Raw genomic sequence first — 22,545 nt, 5'->3', positions numbered from 1 at the left:
TCGCTGACGGCACATTGGGTTAACTTGGTGGAGGCTGGGACCGAGTCTGACCCTGCGGCTGGTCATATACTGCTGACGCCGAGGATTGCGGGGCCTACCTCGGTCCAGGTCTCAAAGGCCTACTATGCCTCCTCCTCCTCCCACGCCTCCTCCACCTCCTCCTCCGAATTAACATCCGTGGGCATGGCGCCATCATTCAGTAGCTCTTGGCACAGCAGCAGTGCCGTCACTAAGCGACAGCAGGCGGTGTTCAAACTGCTGAGCCTAGGCGATAAAAGGCACACCGCCCAAGAGCTATTACAGGGCATCACGGCGCAGACTGATCTGTGGCTGGCACCGCTGAACCTGAAGCCAGGCATGGTTGTGTGTGACAACGGCCGTAACCTGTTGGCGGCTCTGCAACTAAGCAGACTGACACATTTGCCATGCCTGGCCCATGTGTTAAATCTCACAGTTCAGCGTTTCCTCAAGACATACCCCAATCTGTCTGATTTGCTCACGAAGGTGCGCCGCATCTGTGCACATTTCAGGAAGTCCAGCACAGATGCTGCCACTCTCAGGGCAGCGCAGCGCCGCCTCCAACTGCCCACTCACCGACTGTTGTGCGACATGCCCACGAGGTGGAATTCAACATTAACCATGTTATCCAGAGTTTACCAGCAGCGCAGAGCGATTGTAGACTGCCAGATGTCAACTTCCACCAGAACTGGTAGTCAGGTCAGTCATCTTCCTCAAGTCTACAATGAGGAGCGGACGTGGATGTCTGATATCTGTCAGGTGCTGAGTAACTTTGAGGAGTCAACACAGATGGTCAGTGGCGATGACGCCATCATCAACCTCACCATCCCGCTGCTTGGCCTGTTGAAAAACTCTCTGGTCAGGATGAAGTCGGAAGCTTTGCGCTCGTCACAAGAGACGGAGGAAGAAGATTCCCTTGTTAATAGCCAAAGCACCCTCAGGTCTGTTTCTCAGCGCATATCGGAGGAGGTGGAGGAGGATGAGGAGGAAGAGGAGGAGAATGTTGGCGAGACAGAAGGGGGGACCATTGTTCAGTCCTTATTGTTCAGCGTGTATGGGCAGAAGAAGAGTTGGAGGAGTTGGAGGAGGAGGAAATGGAGAGTCAGGCCAGTGAGGCGAGTGAATTTTTGCGCGTTGGTACTCTGGCGCATATGGCAGATTTCAGGCTAGGCTGCCTATCCCGTGACCCTCGCGTTCAAAGAATTTATTCCAGAACCAATTACTGGGTATTCACTCTCCTGGACCCACGGTACAAGCAAAATCTTTCCACTCTCATCCCTGGAGAGGAATGAAGTGTGAGAATGCATGAATACCAGCAGGCACTGGTGCACAAGCTGAAACAGTATTTCACTTCTGACAGCGCTAGCGGCAGAGGGCGTACTTCTGCAGGACAAGTAGCGAGGGAGAGTAGGCGAGCAGGCAGCTTGTCCAACACTGGCAGGGGTATGCTTTACAAGGCCTTTGCCAGTTTTATGTCAACCACGCAAGACACTGTTACCTGTCCCCAGTCTCGGCAGAGTAGGGCTGATCTTTACAGAAAGATGGTGAGGGAGTACGTAGCTGACAATACCATCGTCCTAAATGATCACACAGCTCCCTACAACTACTGGGTTTCAAAGCTGGACATGTGGCACGAACTGGCACCGTACGCCTTGGAGGCCCTGCCACTAGCGTGTTGTCTGAGCAGGTTTTCAGTGCAGCTGGTGGCATCATCACTGATAAACGTACACGCCTGTCGACTGACAGCGCTGACAGGCTGACGCTTATCAAGATGAATAAAACCTGGATTTCTCCGGATTTTCATTCTCCACCAGGTGAAAGTAGCTCAACCTGAATAATGTATGCACTCCTCCTCCTCATTTTCCTCCTTCTCCTCCTCTTTGTACTCTAAAGCAGAGGAAACTGTCTATTTTTTGCCAGGGCCAACTGGCTCTAGCTATAGTACTCTATGTATTTAATTTTTCTGGGGGGCCACCTACCCGGTCCTCTGTTTTAAACAGTTTTTGGGAGTGCCACATACAGGCACTCAATCTATTTAATTTTTCTGTAGGACCACCAACCTTCTCCTCTGGTTTGAAAACTTTTTTGGACTGCCACATACAGGCACTATCCAAATGTAATTGTCTCCATAGCAGCCTCCTTACGTCGTCTTTATAGCTGCCTCCACACGTTGTCTCCATTGCTACCTCCACACATCATCTTTATAGCTGCCTCCCAAAGTCGTCCATATAGCTGCCTCCATACATCATCCCCTAAGTAAACTAGCTGTGTCAGGCAGAATTTTGGGTTGTTTTCATGGCTTCCACATCAAACTTGTTAACTTTGTCGCCACCCTGCTTTGTTATCCACAAAATATACTGGCAAACGTTTATCATTTACCGATATTATTTCAGCGCTTCTTGCGCATCTGTTTACATTCCCCTCACCCGCCATAACCCAAACTCATAAGAACACTACTACACTTGATCTTATACAAAAGGTTCTTAGAAGTGCTGTTTTTGGAGGAGCCGAGAGACAGGGGCTTGGACAGGGCGAAAGCTCGCCTGGCAGCGGACAGCCAGCTCCATCCCAAGATCCAACTAACATAGTTTTAACTGCAGCACCTTTAATCTACTACTACCTTACTGCCTCCATACATCGTCCCCTTCGCAAACGAGTTGTGTCAGGCAGAATTTTTTGTTGTTTTCATGGCTTCCACATAAAACTTGTTAACTTTGTCGCCACCCTGTTGTGTTATCCACAAAATATACTGGCAAACTTTTATCATTTATCGATATTATTTCAGCGCTTCTTGCGCATCTGTTTACATTCCCCTCACCCGCCATAACCCAAACTTATAAGAACACTACTACACTTCATCTTATACAGTGGCAGGGGCCCTCTGTGGGGATAGAGGCCCTGATTTTAGAGTAAGTGGCAAGAGGAAAAATGAAGAAAAAGCGGCATTTGTCCACATTCTCCTCTTGAAGCAGACTGACCATCCATAGAGTACATTACAGCCTATTCATATGATTGTTCTCAGTGTCTCAGGCTCCCCAGAGGAGCTGATGCTAAGGGCTCATCTTCTATGTACACAATGAGACTGTAGATTCAGTTCTTGCTGCCCTTGTTGTTCTTATATGCAGAATAGATGTTTTCATAAGGGCAGATTATAATAGATAGAGTAGCTAATATACAGTCATGGCCATAAGTTTTGAGAATGATACAAATGTTAAGTTCTTACAAAGTTTACTGCATCAGGTTTTATAATGGCAATTTGCATATATTCCAGAATGTTATAAAGAGTGATCAGCTTAACAGCAATTCATTGCAAAGTCAATATTTGCCTAGAAAATGAACTTTTTCCCCCAAAACACATTTCAACTTTATTGCAGTCCTGCCTTAAAAGGAGCAGCTGACAGCTGATGGCAAATGGACTGCCAACAGGTGGGCAAATCGCATAGCAAACATCAGCTGGGTAGTGGATTACATTCAAGTAATGGAGGTTGTTGTATGGGAGCACCCAAGAGTCTCCACCATAAAAAAATCACAGCTCCCATTAGGAATGAGGTCAACAGCAATTCATTGCAAAGTCAATATTTGCCTAGAAAATGAAATTTTTCCCCCAAAACACATTTCAACTTCATTGCAGTCCTGCCTTAAAAGGAGCAACTGACATCGTTTCAGTGATTGCTCCAGTAACACGGGTGTGGGTGTTGATGAGGACAGGGCTGGAGATCAATCTGTCATGATTAAGTAAGAATCACACCACTGGACACTTTAAAAGGAGGCTGGTGCTTGGCATCATTGTTTCTCTTCTGTTAACCATGGTTATCTCTAAAGAAACACGTGCAGTCATCATTCCACTGCACAAAACTTGCCTAACAGGGAAGAGTATCGCAGCTAGAAAGATTGCACATCAGTCAACAATCTATCGCATCATCATGGAATTCAAGGAGAGAGGTTCCATTGTTGCTCCTCACGCACTGTGAGGCAGAGACTCTTGGAGCAAGGCCTAGTGTCAAGGAGGGCAGCAAAGAAGCCACTTCTCTCCAGAAAAAAACATCAGGGACAGACTTATATTCTGCAAAAGGTACAGGGAGTGGACTGCTGAGGACTGGGGTAAAGTCATTTTCTCTGATGAATCCCCTTTCCGATTGGTTGGAACATCTGGAAAACAGCTTGTTCGGAGAAGACAAGGTGAGCGATACCACCAGTCTTGTCTCATGCCAACTGTAAAGCATCCTGCAACCATTCATGTGTGGGGTTGCTTCTCGGCCAAGGGAATCGGCTCTCTCACAGTTTTGCCTAAAAACACATCCAAGAATAAAGAATGGTACCAGAATGTCCTCCAAGAGCAACTTCTCCCAACCGTCCAAGAGCAGTTTGGTGATCAACAATGCCTTTTCCAGCATGATGGAGCACCTTGCCATAAAGCAAAGGTGATAACTAAATGGCTCAGGGAACAAGACATAGAGATTTTGGGTCCATGGCCTGGAAACTCCCCAGATCTTAATCCCATTGAGAACTTGTGGTCAATCATCAAGAGACGGGTGGACAAACAAAAACCAACAAATTGTGACAAAATGCAAGCATTGATTGTGCAAGAATAGACTGCTATCAGTCAGGATTTGGTCCAGAAGTAGATTGAGAGCTGCCAGAAAGAATTGCAGAGGTCCTGAAGAAGAAGGGTCAACACTGCAAATAATGACTTGCTGCATTAACTCATTCTAACTGTCAATAAAAACTTTTGTTACTCATAATATGATTGCACTTGTATTTCTGTATGTGATAAAATCATCTGACAAAAACACATAAAAACCAGAGGGCAACAGATCATGTGAAAATATAATATTTGTGGCCATGACTTTAGATATTAAAAGAATATATTAATATACTATGATGTGATAAATCCCGATATACTACCATACCTAGTTAAAGTACCCTAGGAGGGGGGGGGGCTAAAAATTCAACCCCCTCCCTAGAACTGATTTAAATATAGATAAACAGTAAAAATCAACAAACAACATAAATATGTTTCTGAATTTCCGATCTATCAAAATATTATAACGCCGGTTATTTCCGGGGTTTAAATCCGTAATCGAAAATAGCACTTTTTGCTATTTTGAAAAAATTCAATGAAAATTAATCAAAAGGCTGTACAGTTCTTAGTATGGTATCATTGAAAACATCATCAAGAGCCGCAAAAATGACACCACTCACAACTCTGTACGCTGAAGTATGAAAAAGTTATTAGCGTCAGAAAATGGCGAAATGAATTTTTTTTTTGTCCAGGAGGTTTTCATTTTTGTAAATGTTTAAAAACATTATAAAACCTAAATAAATTTGTTATCCTCCTGATGGCACCAACCCAAAGAATAAAGTAGACATGTCATTTGGGGCGCACAGTGAAAGCCGCAAAATCCAAGCCCACAAGAAAATGGTGCAAATGTGTTTTTTAGAATTCATTTGGAATTTTTTCCTGCTTCTCAGTACACAACATGGAATATTATATACGTCACTATGAAGTGCAATTTGTTATGCAGAAAACAAGCCCTAATATAGCTCTTTACATTGTTATAGATTTATGAAGGTTGAGAGTAAAAAATGGAAACGCAAAAACGTAAAAGGGCTGTGGCGATAAGGGATAACCGAGTGGACACTCCTGTAAATTTTGGATTTGAGGCCCTGACCTTCATTTTTAAGCACTCTAGTCACACACCATGCAGATGACAACATATGAGGGTGGTTTGTAATTAGAGATGAGCGAACATACTCGTCCGAGCTTGATGCTCGTTCGAGCATTAGCGTACTCGAAACTGCTCGTTGCTCGGACGAATACTTCGCCCGCTCGAGAAAATGGCATCTCCCGCCGTTTTGCTTTTTGGCGGCCAGAAACAGAGCCAATCACAAGCCAGGAGACTCTGCACTCCACCCAGCATGACGTGGTACCCTTACACGTCAATAGCAATGGTTAGCTGGCCAGATCAGGTGACCCTGGAATAGACTAGCCCCTGCCTGCGCTGCTCGGATCATTCTGTGTCTGGATGCCGCTAGGGAGAGAGCTGCTGTTGGTCAGGGAAAGCGTTAGGGTGTTCTATTAGAATAGTGTTAGGCAGGAGTGATTCTACAAGAACCCAACAGCCCTTCTTAGGGCTACAATAACGTTATACATTTTTTTTTTATTTGCTTGTGGCTGGGCTTGCTGGCACTAGTAGTGCAGCTAGTACCATATTGTGAGGAATTTGCAGGGGGACTTGCTACCGTTGTGTTTAGCTCTTAGTGACACACATATCCACCTCAAACACCAAAGTGGGACAATTTATTAGGGGTTTGATTAGAATTAGGCAGAGTCTGCTGATTTATTTATTTTTTTTACCTTTATTTCATTTTATAGCTCAAACTCATCTTGCAAAGCAGTGTGCTTTCAGTGTCGGCTACAAAATAGCCATAGGAGAACCCCAACGGCTTACTTAGGCCTGCAATAGCGTTATATTTTCCTTTTTTTGGTTTGCTTGTGGCTGGGCTTGCTGGCATTAGTAGTGCAGCTAGTACCATAATGTGAGGAATTTGCCGGGAGACCTGCGACCGTTGTGTTTAGCTCTTAGTGACACACATATCCACCTCAAACACCAAAGTGGGACAATTTATTAGGGGTTTGATTAGAATTAGGCAGAGTCTGCTGATTTATTTATTTTTTTCTACCTTTATTTCATTTTATAGCTCAAACTCATCTTGCAAAGCAGTGTGCTTTCAGTGTCGGCTACAAAATAGCCATAGGAGAACCCCAACTGCTTACTTAGACCTACAATAGCGTTATATTTTCCTTTTTTTGGTTTGCTTGTGGCTGGGCTTGCTGGCATTAGTAGTGCAGCTAGTACCATATTGTGAGGAATTTGCCGGGAGACCTGCGACCGTTGTGTTTAGCTCTTAGTGACACACATATCCACCTCAAACACCAAAGTGGGACAATTTATTAAGGGTTTGATTAGAATTAGGCACAGTCTGCTGATTTTTTTTTTTTACCTTTATTTCATTTTATAGCTCAAACTCATCTTGCAAAGCACAAAATCCAGTTGTGTGCTGTCAGTGTAGGTTAGAAACTAGCCATAGCAATAGGATAGCATCGTTTTGTTACAAAAAAAAAATAAAAAAAAAATAAACACAAAAAAAAAAAAATTAAAAGTTTACACTTTAATTTGGAAAATGTTTAACCCGAGGGCTAGGGGTAGAGGACGAGGGCGTGGACGTGGGCATCCAACTACTGCAGGGGTCAGAGGTTGTGGTCCTGGGCGGGGTGAGACACCACCTGCTGATGAGGGAGCAGGGGAACGCCGCAGAGCTACACTCCCTAGGTTCATCATGTCTCAAGTTACTGGGACTCGTGGTAGAGTACTGTTGAGGCCAGAACAGTGCGAAGAGGTGATGTCGTGGATTGCGGACAATGCTTCTAGCCATTTGTCCACCAGTCAGTCTTCCACGCAGTCCACCCATGTCACCGAAATCAGCACTCCTCCGGCTCCTCCACCTCAGCCTCCTTCCCCCCAGTCTGCCCCCTCCCAGCAAAATTTGGCATTTGAGCCGGCATACTCAGAGGAACTATTTTCTGGACCCTTCCCACAGTCACAAACCACTTGTCCGGTTGCTGCTGAGCAATTTTCCGATGCCCAGGTTTTCCACCAGTCGCAGTCTGTGGGTGATGATGACATTATTCACGTAGTGGAAGAAGTGTGTAAAGAGGTGTCGGACGATGAGGAGACACGGTTGTCAGACAGTGGTGAAGTTGTTGTCAGGGCAGGAAGTCCGAGGGGGGAGCAGACTGAGGGATCAGAGGATGATGAGGTGACAGACCCAAGCTGGGTTGATAGGCCGGGTGAACACAGTGCTTCTGAGACGGAGGTGAGTCCTATAGCAGAACAGGTTGGAAGAGGCAGTGGTGGGGCCAGACGGAGAGGCAGGGCCAGAGCTGGTGCATCAGCGCCAAATGTTGCCCGTAGTCAAGCTCCCGCGGCGAGGGCTAGATTTTCAGAAGTCTGGAGGTTCTTTAAAGAAACACCGGATGACCGACGGACTGTGGTGTGCAACCTTTGCCAAACCAGGATCAGCAGGGGTTCCACCACTACTAGCTTAACTACCACCAGTATGCTCAGGCATATGAATGCTAAACACCCCACTCAATGGCACCAAGCCCGTTCACCTCCGGCCGGGCACACCACTGCTCCTTCCCCTGTGTCATCTGCTAGTCAGCCCGCTGCCCAGGACCACGGCCCAAACACCTCCCGTGCGAAAACCCCATCTTCGCCTCCACGATCCTCCACAGCATCCACCAGCGTTCAGCTCTCCATACCCCAGACCTTGGAGCGCAAAAGGAAGTATAGCGCAACCCACCCACACGCCCAAGCCCTCAACGTCCACATCTCCAAGTTGCTTAGCCTGGAGATGCTGCCCTATAGGCTGGTAGAGACCGAGGCCTTTCGAAACCTCATGGCGGCGGCCGCCCCTCGGTTTTCGGTCCCCAGCCGCCACTACTTTTCCCGATGTGCCGTACCAGCCCTGTACAAGCACGTGTCAGAGAACTTCATCCGTGCCCTGACCAACGCCGTTTCTGAAAGGTCCATCTGACCACGGACACGTGGACGAGTGCTGCCGGGCAGAGCCACTATATATCGCTGACGGCACATTGGGTTAACTTGGTGGAGGCTGGGACCGAGTCTGACCCTGGGGCTGCTCATATACTGCCGACGCCGAGGATTGCGGGGCCTACCTCGGTCCAGGTCTCAAAGGCCTACTATGCCTCCTCCTCCTCCCACCCCTCCTCCTCCTCCGAATTAACATCCGTGGGCATGGCGCCATCAGTCGGTAGCTCTAGGCACAGCAGCAGTGCCATCGCTAAGCGACAGCAGGCGGTGCTCAAACTGCTGAGCCTAGGTGATAAAAGGCACACCGCCCAAGAGCTATTACAGGGCATCACGGCGCAGACTGATCTGTGGCTGGCACCGCTGAACCTGAAGCCAGGCATGGTTGTGTGTGACAACGGCCGTAACCTGGTGGCGGCTCTGCAACTCGGCAGACTGACACATGTGCCATGCCTGGCCCATGTGTTAAATCTCATAGTTCAGCGTTTCCTCAAGACATACCCCAATCTGTCTGATTTGCTCACGAAGGTGCGCCGCATCTGTGCGCATTTCAGGAAGTCCAGCACAGATGCTGCCACTCTCAGGGCAGCGCAGCGCCGCCTCCAACTGCCCGCTCACCGACTGTTGTGCGACGTGCCCACGAGGTGGAATTCAACATTAACCATGTTATCCAGAGTTTACCAGCAGCGCAGAGCGATTGTAGACTGCCAGATGTCAACTTCCACCAGAACTGGCAGTCAGGTCAGTCAGCTTCCTCAAGTCTACAATGAGGAGTGGACGTGGATGTCTGATATCTGTCAGGTGCTGATTAACTTTGAGGAGTCAACACAGATGGTTAGTGGCGATGCCGCCATCATCAGCCTCACCATCCCGCTGCTTGGCCTGTTGAAAAACTCTCTGGTCAGCATTAAGTCGGAAGCTTTGCGCTCGTCACAAGAGACGGGGGAAGAAGATTCCCTTGTTGATAGCCGAAGCACCCTTAGGTCTGTTTCTCAGCGCATATAGGAGGAGGTGGAGGAGGATGAGGAGGAAGAGGAGGAGAATGTTGGCGAGACAGAAGAGGGGACCATTGTTCAGTCCTTCACTGTTCAGCGTGTATGGGCAGAAGAAGAGGAGTTGGAGGAGTTGGAGGAGGAGGAAATGGGCAGTCAGGCCAGTGAGGGGAGTGAATTTTTGCGCGTTGGGACTTTGGCGCATATTGCAGATTTCATGCTAGGCTGCCTATCCCGTGACCCTCGCGTTCAAAGAATTTAATCCAGCACCGATTACTGGGTATTCACTCTCCTGGACCCACGGTACAAGCAAAATCTTTCCACTCTCATCCCTGGAGAGGAAAGGAGTGTGAGAATGCATGAATACCAGCAGGCCCTGGTGCACAAGCTGAAACAGTATTTCCCTTCTGACAGTGCTAGCGGCAGAGGGCGTACTTCTGCGGGACAAGTAGCGAGGGAGAGTAGGCGAGCAGGCAGCTTGTCCAGCACTGACAGGGGTACGCTTTACAAGGCCTTTGCCAGTTTTATGTCACCCCAGCAAGACACAGTCACCTGTCCCCAGTCTCGGCAGAGTAGGGCTGATCTTTACAGAAAGATGGTGAGGGAGTACGTAGCTGACCATACCATCGTCCTAAATGATCACACAGCTCCCTACAACTACTGGGTTTCAAAGCTGGACATGTGGCACGAACTGGCGCTGTACGCCTTGGAGGTTCTTGCCTGCCCTGCCGCTAGCGTGTTGTCCGAGCGGGTTTTCAGTGCAGCTGGTGGCATCATCACCGATAAGTGTACACGCCTGTCGACTGACAGCGCTGACAGGCTGACGTTTATCAAGATGAATAAATCCTGGATTTCTCCGAATTTTCATTCTCCAACAGGTGAAAGAAGCTCAACCTGAATAATGTATGCACTCCTCCTCCTCATTGTCCTCCTTCTCCTCCACTTTGTACACTAAAGCAGAGGAAACTGGCTATTTTTTGCCAGGGCCAACTGGCTCTAGCTATAGTACTCTATGTATTTAACTTTTCTGGAGGGCCACCTACCCGGTCCTCTGTTTTAAGCAATTTTTGGGAGTGCCACATACAGACACTAAATCTATTTAATTTTTCTGGAGGACCACCTACCTGCTCCTCTGGTTTGAAAACTTTTTTGGACTGCCACATACAGGCACTCAATTTATTTAATTTTTCTGGAGGACCACCTACCTGCTCCTCTGGTTTGAAAACTTTTTTGGACTGCCACATACAGGCACTCAATTTATTTAATTTTTCTGGAGGACCACCTACCTGCTCCTCTGGTTTGAAAACTTTTTTGGACTGCCACATACAGGCACTATCCAAATTAAATTGTCTCCATAGCAGCCTCCACATGTCGTCTTTTTAGCTGGCTCCACACGTTGTCTCCATTGCTACCTCCACATGTCATTGCCATAGCTGCCTCCAAAAGTCGTCCATATAGCTGCCTCCATACATGGTCTCCTTATCAAACGAACTGTGTCAGGCAGAATTTTGGGTTGTTTTCATGGCTTCCACATCAAACTTGTTAACTTTGTCGCCACCCTGCTGTGTGATCCACAAAATATACTGGCAAACTTTTATCATTTACCAATATTATTTCAGTGCTTCTTGCGCATCTGTTTACATTCCCATCACCCGCCATATCCTAAACTTATAAGAACGCTACTACACTTGATCTTATACAAAAGGTTCTTAGAAGTGCTGTTTGGGGAGTAGCCTAGAGACAGGGGCTTGGATTGGCGAAAGCTCGTCTGGCTGCAGAGCGCCAGTTCCATCTCAAGATCCAACTAACATAGTTTTAACTGCAGCACCTTTAATCTACTACTAGTTCACTGCCTCCATACATCGTCCCCTTATCAAACGAGCTGTGTCGGGCAGAATTTTGGGTTGTTTTCATGGCTTCCACATCAAACTTGTTAACTTTGTCGCCACCCTGCTGTGTAATCCACAAAATATACTGGCAAACTTTTATCATTTACCAATATTATTTCAGCGCTTCTTGCGCATCTGTTTACATTCCCCTCACCCGCCATATCCTAAACTTATAAGAACGCTACTACACTTGATGTTATACAAAAGGTTCTTAGAAGTGCTGTTTGGGGAGTTGCCTAGAGACAGGGGCTTGGATTGGCGAAAGCTCGCCTGGCTGCGGAGTGCCAGTTCCATCTCAAGATCCAACTAACATAGTTTTAACGGCAGCACCTTTAATCTACTACTAGTTCACTGCCTCCATACATCGTCCCCTTATCAAACGAGCTGTGTCGGGCAGAATTTTGGGTTGTTTTCATGGCTTCCACATCAAACTTGTTAACTTTGTCGCCACCCTGCTGTGTAATCCACAAAATATACTGGCAAACTTTTATCATTTACCAATATTATTTCAGCGCTTCTTGCGCATCTGTTTACATTCCCCTCACCCGCCATATCCTAAACTTATAAGAACGCTACTACACTTGATCTTATACAAAAGGTTCTTAGAAGTGCTGTTTGGGGAGTAGCCTAGAGACAGGGGCTTGGATTGGCGAAAGCTCGCCTGGCTGCGGGGCGCCAGCTCCATCTCAAGATCCAACTAACATAGTTTTAACTGCAGCACCTTTAATCTACTACTAGTTCACTGCCTCCATACATCGTCCCCTTATCAAACGAGCTGTGTCAGGCAGAATTTTCAGGTGTTTCACCAGATACATAGTGGAACGCGGCCCATCTGTCGCCACCATGCTGGAGACCTGAAGTTGCAATCATAGCAGCGCAATATGGATGCCCCATACTGTCGCTCTTAATCATGGAACCATTTCCGTAAAAACTATTAAAAAAAAAACCACTATGCTATTCCATTATTCCTAGGTGAAATATTCAAACGACCCAGCCTGCTTTGAAAATTATAATTTTTTCAAAGTAAACGCTTCTGGCCCCCAGGCCCATTTTGGGTGGGGAGGAGCCGAGAGACAGGGGCTTGGACAGGCGAAAGCTCGCCTGGCAGTGGACCGCCAGCTCCATCCCAAGATTAGGCAGCCTCAGAGGCATCCATGCATGCTGCCCCTGCTGTTTCCTGTTCATTTTGCCTCCACGATCCTCCACAGCGTCCACCAATGTCTCATTTCAACTCTCTATACCCCAGACGCTGGAGCACAAGAGGATATGCAGCACATCATCTCCTTATCAAACGAGCTGTGTCAGGCAGAATTTTCAGGTGTTTCACCAGATACATAGTGGAACTTGGCCCATCTGTCGCCGCCATGCTGGAGACCTGAAGTTGCAATCATAGCAGCGCAATATGAATGCCCCATACTGTCGCTCTTAATCATGGAAGTCGTCCCCATGGCTGCCTCCACATGTCGTCCCCTTATCAAAAGAGCTGTGTCAGGCTAATTTTTCGGGTGTTTCACCAGATACGTTATGGAACTTGGTCACTATGTCGCCACCATGCTGTGATATCGACTAAATATACCGTCAACCTTTTGTTCACATAGGAAATCATTTCACCTCCTTTGGTGAAACCTGAGTCCATTTAGGGTATGTCGTCATGACACTCTCTAGCCTGCCACTGCTGCGGCTGCCTCTGCATGCCGTCCCTTATAGTGTCAGGGTCAATTATTGGATGTTTTAGATGCTATCTAGCCTAATTCGGTCACTCTGTCATGGCCATGCTGTTGCCCATAATTTTTGCATAATGGTGTGATTAAGCAGCCTCAGAGGCATCCATGCATGCTGCCCCTGCTGTTTCCTGTCCATTTCCGTGGTGTTTCCATCCTTTTCTGAGGTTCCCTGGTGTTTGGCCAAGCTTCCCTGTGCAGAGCCTTGGTCCCCTTGAAAAATGCTCGAGTCTCCCATTGACGAGCACTCGAGCATCGGGAAAAGTTTGTCTCGAATAACGAGTACCCGAGCATTTTAGTGCTCGCTCATCTCTATTTGTAATGCTTTTTAAAAGCATTGCAGAACTCAATCCTTTTTACATTTTGCCATTCTTTTGGTAGGTTTGAAAGCGTTTCTCTTCATTGTTGGAAGTGCTAACATTTTCACAGCAATTTTACATTTTAAACATCCAGCAATGAAGAAAAAACGCTTTCTAACCAGCCAAACGCATGGTAAAATGTAAAAAACATGCTCTTCTTCAATGCTTAAAAAACGCATCTCAAACACCATGTGTGGCTGCACCATAAGAAGCAGCCAATGAATTTCAATAAAATATGAATGCAAAAATGTATAAATTTATAGAAATAAACAGCCCAAACTTTCAATGCCCATCAGGTTTATGTGCAAAATTGTAAAGATTTAAAGCATTGTGAAATACTTACTATTTGCATGTTAAAACAGGTTCCATGAAAAAAAATCCTTCCAATACACCTGCCCTGGAAAAAGTCCCAAAAAGAACAAAAAAAGACACATAAGTGAAAAGTTGCACGGAATACCTGGAAAAAAGGATAAGTGAGGCACAACGCGCAAGGTGCACACAAAGGTGTACAATAGCAAAAGTCGCAAAAAAAGCAAATAGAAAACGAAAACAACAAGCACAAATAAAGTTCCCATGTCCCCCATTGCCTTCTTTGCGTGACAGTGATTTGAATCTTATACCATCTTTTTCTATTAACCCTTACAGGATTCAGCCCATTTTCGATTTTGCATTTCTGTTTTTTACTGCCCTTATTCCAAAAGCAATAACTTTTATATTCTTACGTTAACAGAGATGTGTTAGGGCTTGTTATCTGTGGGACAAATTGTACTTTTTAGTGGTGCCATTTAACTCGGAAATCAACGGAAAACCCGACAAAAATGAGGTCCGCGGACCCTTAGTAAATGAGCCCAAATGTATTTATAGAAGGTCAGTTTGATGTAAATATAGTGAAAGAATGTGGTGATAAGTATAAGCGCCATATTAGGCTGTGTTCACTTGCTGGATGTTTAATAAACATAATGGCGTTTGTAAATACAGTATAAAATTCCCATGTACCTACTGACTTTAATCTATCCATAAAATCCAAAAAAGAAGCAGCACTCCAGATCCAAACAGGAAAAAAAGAAGAAGAGTTTATTCCAAAACTGGCAAAGTTTCGGTATGTTACACCCTTTCTCATTATAGCTTTAATTAGTGGCTACATAGTGAGATAAATTACAGCCAAAGGGGAAGATAATTTGGGGATAATTCTCTCAATGTATTCTTCTGAAGGTGATGTGTGTGTGATGTGCATGGAACCAAACCAGGACATACACAATATTAATATACCATGTAACATATACATAGTGTATGCAGTATGTACACACATACATAAATCCAAATGCAGTAAACATACTGTAAAGGACATGAATGATGATGTCACAATGACAGAGTATCTCCCCCAATGGCTGATGACATCATAATGCCAGATCAATTCCAGCTGACTGTCCAATCAGGAGGCAGGAAAGTAGCCACGCCCATTGAAAATTGACCAATCCGGAGCAAGATAGTGTAGTCCCGCCCCCTGGCTAAGGTATAAAAGGCAGCACCCGCAGTCAGGTGGTCAGAGACAACATGGATCATCAGACAGGCAACATGGTGGAGCAGGTCATCCTGAAAGGATATAACCAGATTCAGGAGCAGCTCCACAGCCTGGATGAAGAGTACATACAATACTACAGCAAACAGGATGAGGACAGCAAAAATGGGGAACAACTGGAGAATAAAATCTCAGAGGATGAAGAAATAGAGGCAGAAATGCAACCACAGGCACCAAAGAAACTGGAGATTGCTATGGGTAGACCAAGAAACCGCTTTTTAGCCCTGCTCCGGAGACCACAGAGGTGGATTGCTGGTCTCAAACACAGAGGAACCTATATCGTCAATGAGGAACCTTCTAATGAGATCCCTGGACCCAGTCATATCAACTTGGAGGACAGTATGGCCGACACCAAAGGTAGGAATTTACTAAGGGTCGGCCAGGTGGTCAGAAACAACATGGATCGTCAGACAGGCAACATGGTGGAGCAAGTCATCCTAAAAGAATATAACCAGATCCAGGAGCAGCTCCACAGCCTGGATGAAGAGTACATCAAATATTGCAGCAAACAGAATGAGGACAGCAAAAATGGTGAACAACTGGAGAATAAAATCTCAGAGGATGAAGAAATAGAGGCAGGAAGCCGCTTTTTAGCCCTGTTCCGGAGACCACAGAGGTGGATTGCTGGTCTCAAACACAGAGGGACCTATATCGTCAATGAGGAACCTTCTAATGTGATCCCTGGACCCAGTCGTATCAACATGGAGGACAGTATGGCCAACAGCAAAGGTAGGAAATTACTAAGGATCATTTCTATGTAAAAGAAGTGTTTATTGCACATAGCGCGATCGGTGTATGTAGTACATATGGATATTTAATCTGTTGGCTGAAGTGTTTAGACCAGTGGTGGCAAACATATGGCACGGGTGCCAGAGATGTCACTCAGAGCCGTTTCTGTGGGCACTCCGACAATCGTCCCAGGACAGAGTTCACTAAATAGGACCAAATCTTCCTGCATTCCCAGGCAACTTAAGCCACACTTCATTGGCTGTTTGGAAATGCGGGAAAAGTGAGAAGGTGTTTACAGAACTGCATTATCTTTGAAGCTCATCCTGCTGGACCCACCATTCTTTCTCTACAGAGAGACCCTGGAGGGAAGCTACAACGATACACTAAATTTTCCTTCCTTCTTTCAACTGTATTGGTGGTCTCAGGCAGCCGATACAATTGAAAGATGTGGAAGAACAGGCAGCAATAAGTTACTGCTTAAAATGCCATGTTGGCTCTTCACAGTAAATAAGTGGATTTTGGTTGTAGTTTGGGCAATCGGTCTCCAAAAGGTTTGCCATCATTGGTTCACACCATGTGACCACTGCACTGATTAAAAGAAGCAATGATTGGTTGACAGTATATATACATTTATGCATAGTGACACGCATTGGATACAAATCGTGATAATATGCCATGTCTCATTCCACTGACACGATATATATATATGCTTTTTTACAGCCTGTATGTCACATACAGAAGACCAGAAGGATGATGAAGAGAAACAGCACACCATACAATCTAGCAAAAAGAAGATGGATACTTGTAGATCTGTGCAGGATGTCCGCCGTGACCCCAGCTCTATTGACCCTACTACCAGAGAGGAGCTCCCCAGGTCTGCACAGTCATCTTCGAGCAGCGGATACCAGGACACCACAGCTGAAACCTCTGTGGTAGAAGCCGGGACCTCTGCCCAAGCATCCGCTGCCACCGTGCCCCTATCACTGGAGTCCTTCACGTTCCACCGCTCACTGGGTCAAGGAGGCTTTGCACAAGTCTACCTGGCAACTGATAGGATTCGCAGAGAGCGTGTCGCCATCAAGGTCATCGATAAAAGGGATTACACTGAATCTGGCTACAGCTTTGTAGAGCGTGACATCCTTCAACTCTCCCATGCCAGCCCATTTCTCATCCATGGGCTGGGTGCCTTCCACATGGTTAACTTTGTGTATTACGTGATGGAAGTGGCCACTAGAGGGGACCTGCTTGATTTTATCCTAGAAATGTGTCCTCTTGATACAGCGACTGTAAGATTCATCATAGCAGAAGTGGTCTGTGGCACAGAATTCCTCCACAGCAAAGGGATTCTTCATCGAGATCTAAAGCCAGAAAATCTGCTTCTGACCACGGAAGGCCATATCAAAATCACTGATTTTGGCCTGGCTGTGAAAGGCGTTGCTAAGAGGATTACAGATGACTGTAGGGGGACAGCAGGATTTGCAGCCCCAGAAATGATCCTTGGCTTACCACATGGGAGAGCCGTGGATTATTTTGCCATTTTTCCTCTATGGGCTGGTGACAGCAAGGTATCCATTCCCTGGAGAAAGACCAAGAGATTTGGAGCAATCTGTCCTCAATCATGAACCACACTTCCCAGAGTCTCTTCCACCTGACACAGTCAGCATTTTACAAGGACTGTTGTGCAAAGACCAGTTCCATCGCCTTGGAGTCAAAGGAGACATCAGGGAACATCAATTCTTCTCTGATATAAACTGGGAAGATGTGGAAGCTAGGAAGATGCCACCACCAGAGATCCTGAGGTCAGAAGCCATTGACCTCAATGTGGAAGATACTATGGACTATGCTGAACCACCACACTACATAAAATCTAAGTACCAAAAAATGTTCAACCAGTTCAGCTTTGTATGTCCAGAATGGTCAACACAGTATCACCCTGTCATCACCAGGAACTGGGTGGCCACAGTCTTTAGCAGATGGTCATCCAAATAGTAAGAACAACCCAAGGACAATGGTGGTGGATGGCCCATTGCTCCCAGCCTAATTCTTCATCCCAATCTCCTAATCCCTCCATAACCCCATGTAGAGGCCCATGTAGCTTGCAGCTTGACCACCAGTATAGTGTAATCAATGGAGCAGGTAAGTAGTAGGACGACATCCATTACTCTTCTCATTGTAGTGCGCAGGGCAATGATGTGTATATAATGAATGATTTTTCTTCAGGTTGTGTATTAATGTGTATAATCTGCTGCCGCCTTATTTTAACACACTGACAGGCAGAGGGTAACCACTCAATAAGATGAGTCTCCTGCCTGTAAGATGTATAATATAGAAATGATAGGTGTCCATAGCCATTGCTATATAAATGTGCATAGAATTAACTAGTGATTTAGAATCCTCTACTGAAATCCCAAATCTAGAATGAGCAGAGACTTCAATTAATCAATTATGAGGTCTCCGGATTTGTATGGTAGCAGAAGATGTGTCATGAATATTTGTATCCTGAGCTCCATGTTTAGTCATAATCACTTACATACATTTTCTTTTGTTTCTGTAGATCACCGCTCCAGATCAAGGCCTCGCTGTATCCTCCTTGTTGTATGACATTTACCGAACTCGACCTGCAGGTTGCGTCTTGCGCCTTCACCCCCTGGATTTCACCTGAAGGTTGCGACTTGCTACTTCACACACCGCAAATGGACTGCCTAAAGGTAGCATCTAGCATGTTTGCCTAGAGTCCATAGACCTTCTGAAGGTAGCCTCTGGCTCCTTCATTAACCGCAAATGGACTGCCAAGTGGTAGCATCTCGCATGTTTGCCTAGCGTCCATAGACCTTCTGAAGGTAGCCTCTGGCTCCTTCACCCAGCGCAAATGGACTGCCAACAGGTAGCATCTCGCATGTTTGCCTAGCGTCCATAGACCCTCTGAAGGTAGCCTCTGGCTCCTTCACCTACCGCAAATGGACTGCCAACAGGTAGCATCTAGCATGTTTGCCTGGCGTCCATAGACATTTTGAAGGTAGTCCCTGGCTCCTTCAACCATCGCAAATGGACTGCCACTAGGTAGCATCTTGCATGTTTGCCTGGTGTCCATAGACCTCTTGAAGGTAGCCCCTGGCTCCTTCACCCACCGCAAATGGACTGCCACTAGGTAGCATCTCGCATGTTTGCCTAGCGTCCATAGACACTCTGAAGGTAGCCTCTGGCTCCTTCACCCACCGCAAATGGACTGCCAAGAGGTAGCATCTCGCATGTTTGCCTAGCATCCATAGACCTTCTGAAGGTAGCCTCTGGCTCTTCACCCACTGCAAATGGACTGCCAACAGGTAGCATCTGGCATGTTTGCCTAGCGTCCATAGACCCTCTGAAGGTAGCCTCTGGCTCCTTCAACTACCGCAAATGGACTGCCAACTGGTAGCATCTCGCATGTTTGCCTAGCGTCCATAGACTTACTGAAGGTAGCCTCTGGCTCCTTCACCTACCGCAAATGGACTGCCAACAGGTAGCATCTAGCATGTTTGCCTGGCGTCCATAGACATTTGGAAGGTAGCCCCTGGCTCCTTCAACCACTGCAAATGGACTGCCACTAGGTAGCATCTCGCATGTTTGCCTAGCGTCCATAGACCCTCTGAAGGTAGCCTCTGGCTCCTTCTCCCACCACAAATGGACTGCCAAGAGGTAGCATCTCGCATGTTTGCCTAGCGTTCATAGACCTACTGAAGGTAGCCTCTGGCTCCTTCACCTACCGCAAATGGACTGCCAACAGGTAGCATCTAGCATGTTTGCCTGGCGTCCATAGACACTTTGAAGGTAGCCCCTGGCTACTTCAACCACCGCAAATGGACTGCCAACAGGTAGCACCTTGCATGTTTGCCTGGCGTCCATAGACATTTTGAAGGTAGCCCCTGGCTCCTTCACCCACTGCAAATGGACTGCCACTAGGTAGCATCTCGCATGTTTGCCTAGCGTCCATAGACCTTTCGAAGGTAGCCTCTGGCTCCTTCACCTACTGCAAATGGACTGCCAACAGGTAGCATCTTGCATGTTTGCCTGGCGTCCATAGACATTTTGAAGGTAGCCCCTGGCTCCTTCACCCACTGCAAATGGACTGCCACTAGGTAGCATCTCGCATGTTTGCCTAGCGTCCATAGACCTTCTGAAGGTAGCCTCTGGCTCCTTCACCCACCGCAAATGGACTGCCAACAGGTAGCATCTTGCATGTTTACCTGGTGTCCGTAGACCTTCTGAAGGTAGCTTCTGGCTCCTTCACACACCGCAAATGGAATGCCATCAGGAATCATCTTGTATGTTTGCCTAGCATTCATGAAAACCTCCATCAGTGACCATCAGGCTCTACCATCAGCAAGAGCATAGACCCAGTCAAGAAGGTAGCAGATGAAGAAGTCATAAAGACCTGCGGTATTTTCCACCAAGACGTCTTCTAATCCTTCCTTGGGCAACACAGAGGCTCAGTGGTTTGCACTGGGGCCTTGCAGCATCTGGGTCCAGATAGCTCATGGACAGCTCTGCATGGAGTTTGTATATTCTCCCTGTGTTTGCGTGGGTTTCCTCCGGGCACTCCGGTTTCCTCCCACATCCCAAAAATATACTGATAGGTTAATTGGCTTCTCTCCAAATTGTCCCAAACATTAATGATGGTCGTCCCTGCACAACACCAGCAGCAGCAGGAGATAGAACCATCATAAAATAAAAGATACATTTGATGATTATAAATACAATTGATGATTTCTGTCATTCATTATCCAGATCATTCACTACTATATGTGTCCATAGAGCTTAGGCTAGAAGAGACAAAGCTGCTCTTCAGCATCTGAGAGGTTCAATATAAAGGTATCATGTAAAACAAATGTATTGTATAGGAGTAAGGTATATGACATTTACATCTTCTTTAAATAAAGAAGTTAAATGTGGGGTTGGCTGGATGGTGTCATGTGAGAAACAGGTCCCCAGCCCAACTTTATAAATATAGCATCTGGGTATACCCAAGAAATAGAGGATAATGCATAGAGGAGAAATGCAGAGACGTTCTGAAGGTAGCCTTTGGCTCCTCTACCCACCTTAAATGGACTGCAAACAGGTAGTGTAGCATCTTGCATTTCCTGCAATGAGCAGAATAAACCAGGATTGAACCGGATTTGAACAGATCATACTATATGTAAGTAACACATCACTAATCTTGGCCACAAATAATGCTGTTTATAGTAATTACTATCATCTTCCCCCTATTCTCATATCTCCACCATTATCCCAATATTCTACCACCTACTAATGAATTCTCTATATCAACATCTCTTCTGCCCTCTCATTTAATGGTTGCTGCTGATGCTTGCTTACCTGAGTGCTACATACCTACTTTGCAAAAAGGAGCAACCACCGCATCCTCTATCATTCTCTCACCTGCTATCTCTATCTCTGATACTCCTTGCTACTGGTGATATTTCCACCAATCCAGGGCCTTTCAAACATATCCCCAATGTTCCTCCAGCCTTCCGCCATAGAGCTCATCCAAATCTTGTAACCACTCTAATCTACAAACTATGCACCCGCTCTCCACCACCTCCTCCCCCCTCTCTCTGTAGAGCATTATGGAATGTTCGTTCCATATGCAACAAAGTCACTGATATTCATGACCTCTTTATTTCTTGGAAACTGTTTTTCCTGGGCCTGGCAGAAACATGGCTAAATCCTTCAGACACTGTTTCCCCTGCTGCGCTCTGTAATGGTGGCCTCCGCTTTACCCACACTCCTCGGCATAAATAGGAATCGGAAGAGAATAGCCTCTGGCTCCTTCACCCACCGCAAATGGACTGCCAACAGGTGGGCAAATCGTATAGCAAACATCAGCTGGGAATGTCTTTGCCACTGGTGCTTGAATAAACACTACTCAACATGGAGTGCTGCTCTCCTGCTATTTCTTTTGCAAACATCAGCTGGGTAGTGGATTACATTCAAGTAATGGAGGTTGTTGTATGGGAGCACCCAAGAGTCTCCACCATAAAAAATCACAGCTCCCATTAGGAATGAGGTCAACATGAACCAATCTTTTCCCCCCATGTCACCTCTACTTTTGGTGTGTCCTTTGGTGCGTGGATTGTCAGATGTGGAAGTCATCATCTTGGAAGCAGGTATTTTGCTTGACCAGAACTGCATGATGACATTTGCCAGCCGTGATAGAAATGCCTTCACCATTTGCCTCCAGATGTTATCAGCTATTTGCAGCACATTTCCATACTGCTCCCCTAAAAATACCACACTCACTTGCAGTATAGAGTCCCTGGATAACAAATATATCCACACTGTGCTCCTAAATAAGAAATGGTCCTTTCATTACACGGACCACACTGAGCACCCTACATGTATATAAAGACATATTTTGCCCTTGGTTTCCCCCTCAATATGTATTTCAATATTCACTACTTATCCTATAAAGCAATCCACTTTTCTCCCGGAATAAATTATATGTAATGCACCCAGTAATCAATTACATTTTCTGAACTGCTTACAAATTATTTTATATATTGCAACCCCCATTTTGAATTATATCATATTTAATATACCCTCATTGAATTATTTTATATTAAATGCCTCTTTTTTTATACACTGCATCCCCTTCATATATTATATT

General features: G+C 46.0%; 1 protein-coding gene across 2 annotated transcripts; it reads left to right on the top strand.

The window, feature by feature from the left end:
* The first annotated feature begins 15,155 nt into the window (after window positions 1-15,155).
* LOC140120629 (uncharacterized) lies at window positions 15,156-19,676 on the top strand. 2 transcript variants are annotated; one of them, XR_011853916.1, is made up of 3 exons: window positions 15,156-15,902; window positions 16,623-18,038; window positions 18,457-19,671. XR_011853916.1 is itself a non-coding variant. In XM_072139596.1 (2 exons), the coding sequence occupies exons 1-2, from the start codon at window positions 15,170-15,172 to the stop codon at window positions 17,522-17,524; spliced, it is 1,635 nt and encodes a 544-aa protein (XP_071995697.1). In that variant the 5' UTR covers window positions 15,156-15,169; the 3' UTR covers window positions 17,525-19,676. The 2 variants fall into 2 exon arrangements, 1 of the variants encoding a protein (XP_071995697.1); XM_072139596.1 differs by having other exon boundaries at window positions 16,623-19,676.
* Window positions 19,677-22,545: the final 2,869 nt, after the last annotated feature.

This window comes from Engystomops pustulosus, chromosome 3 (assembly GCF_040894005.1).
Source record: "Engystomops pustulosus chromosome 3, aEngPut4.maternal, whole genome shotgun sequence".
Taxonomy (NCBI): Eukaryota; Metazoa; Chordata; class Amphibia; order Anura; family Leptodactylidae; genus Engystomops; species Engystomops pustulosus.
Note: the sequence above shows the minus strand (reverse complement) of the source record. Positions and strands in the feature narration are given on the sequence as shown.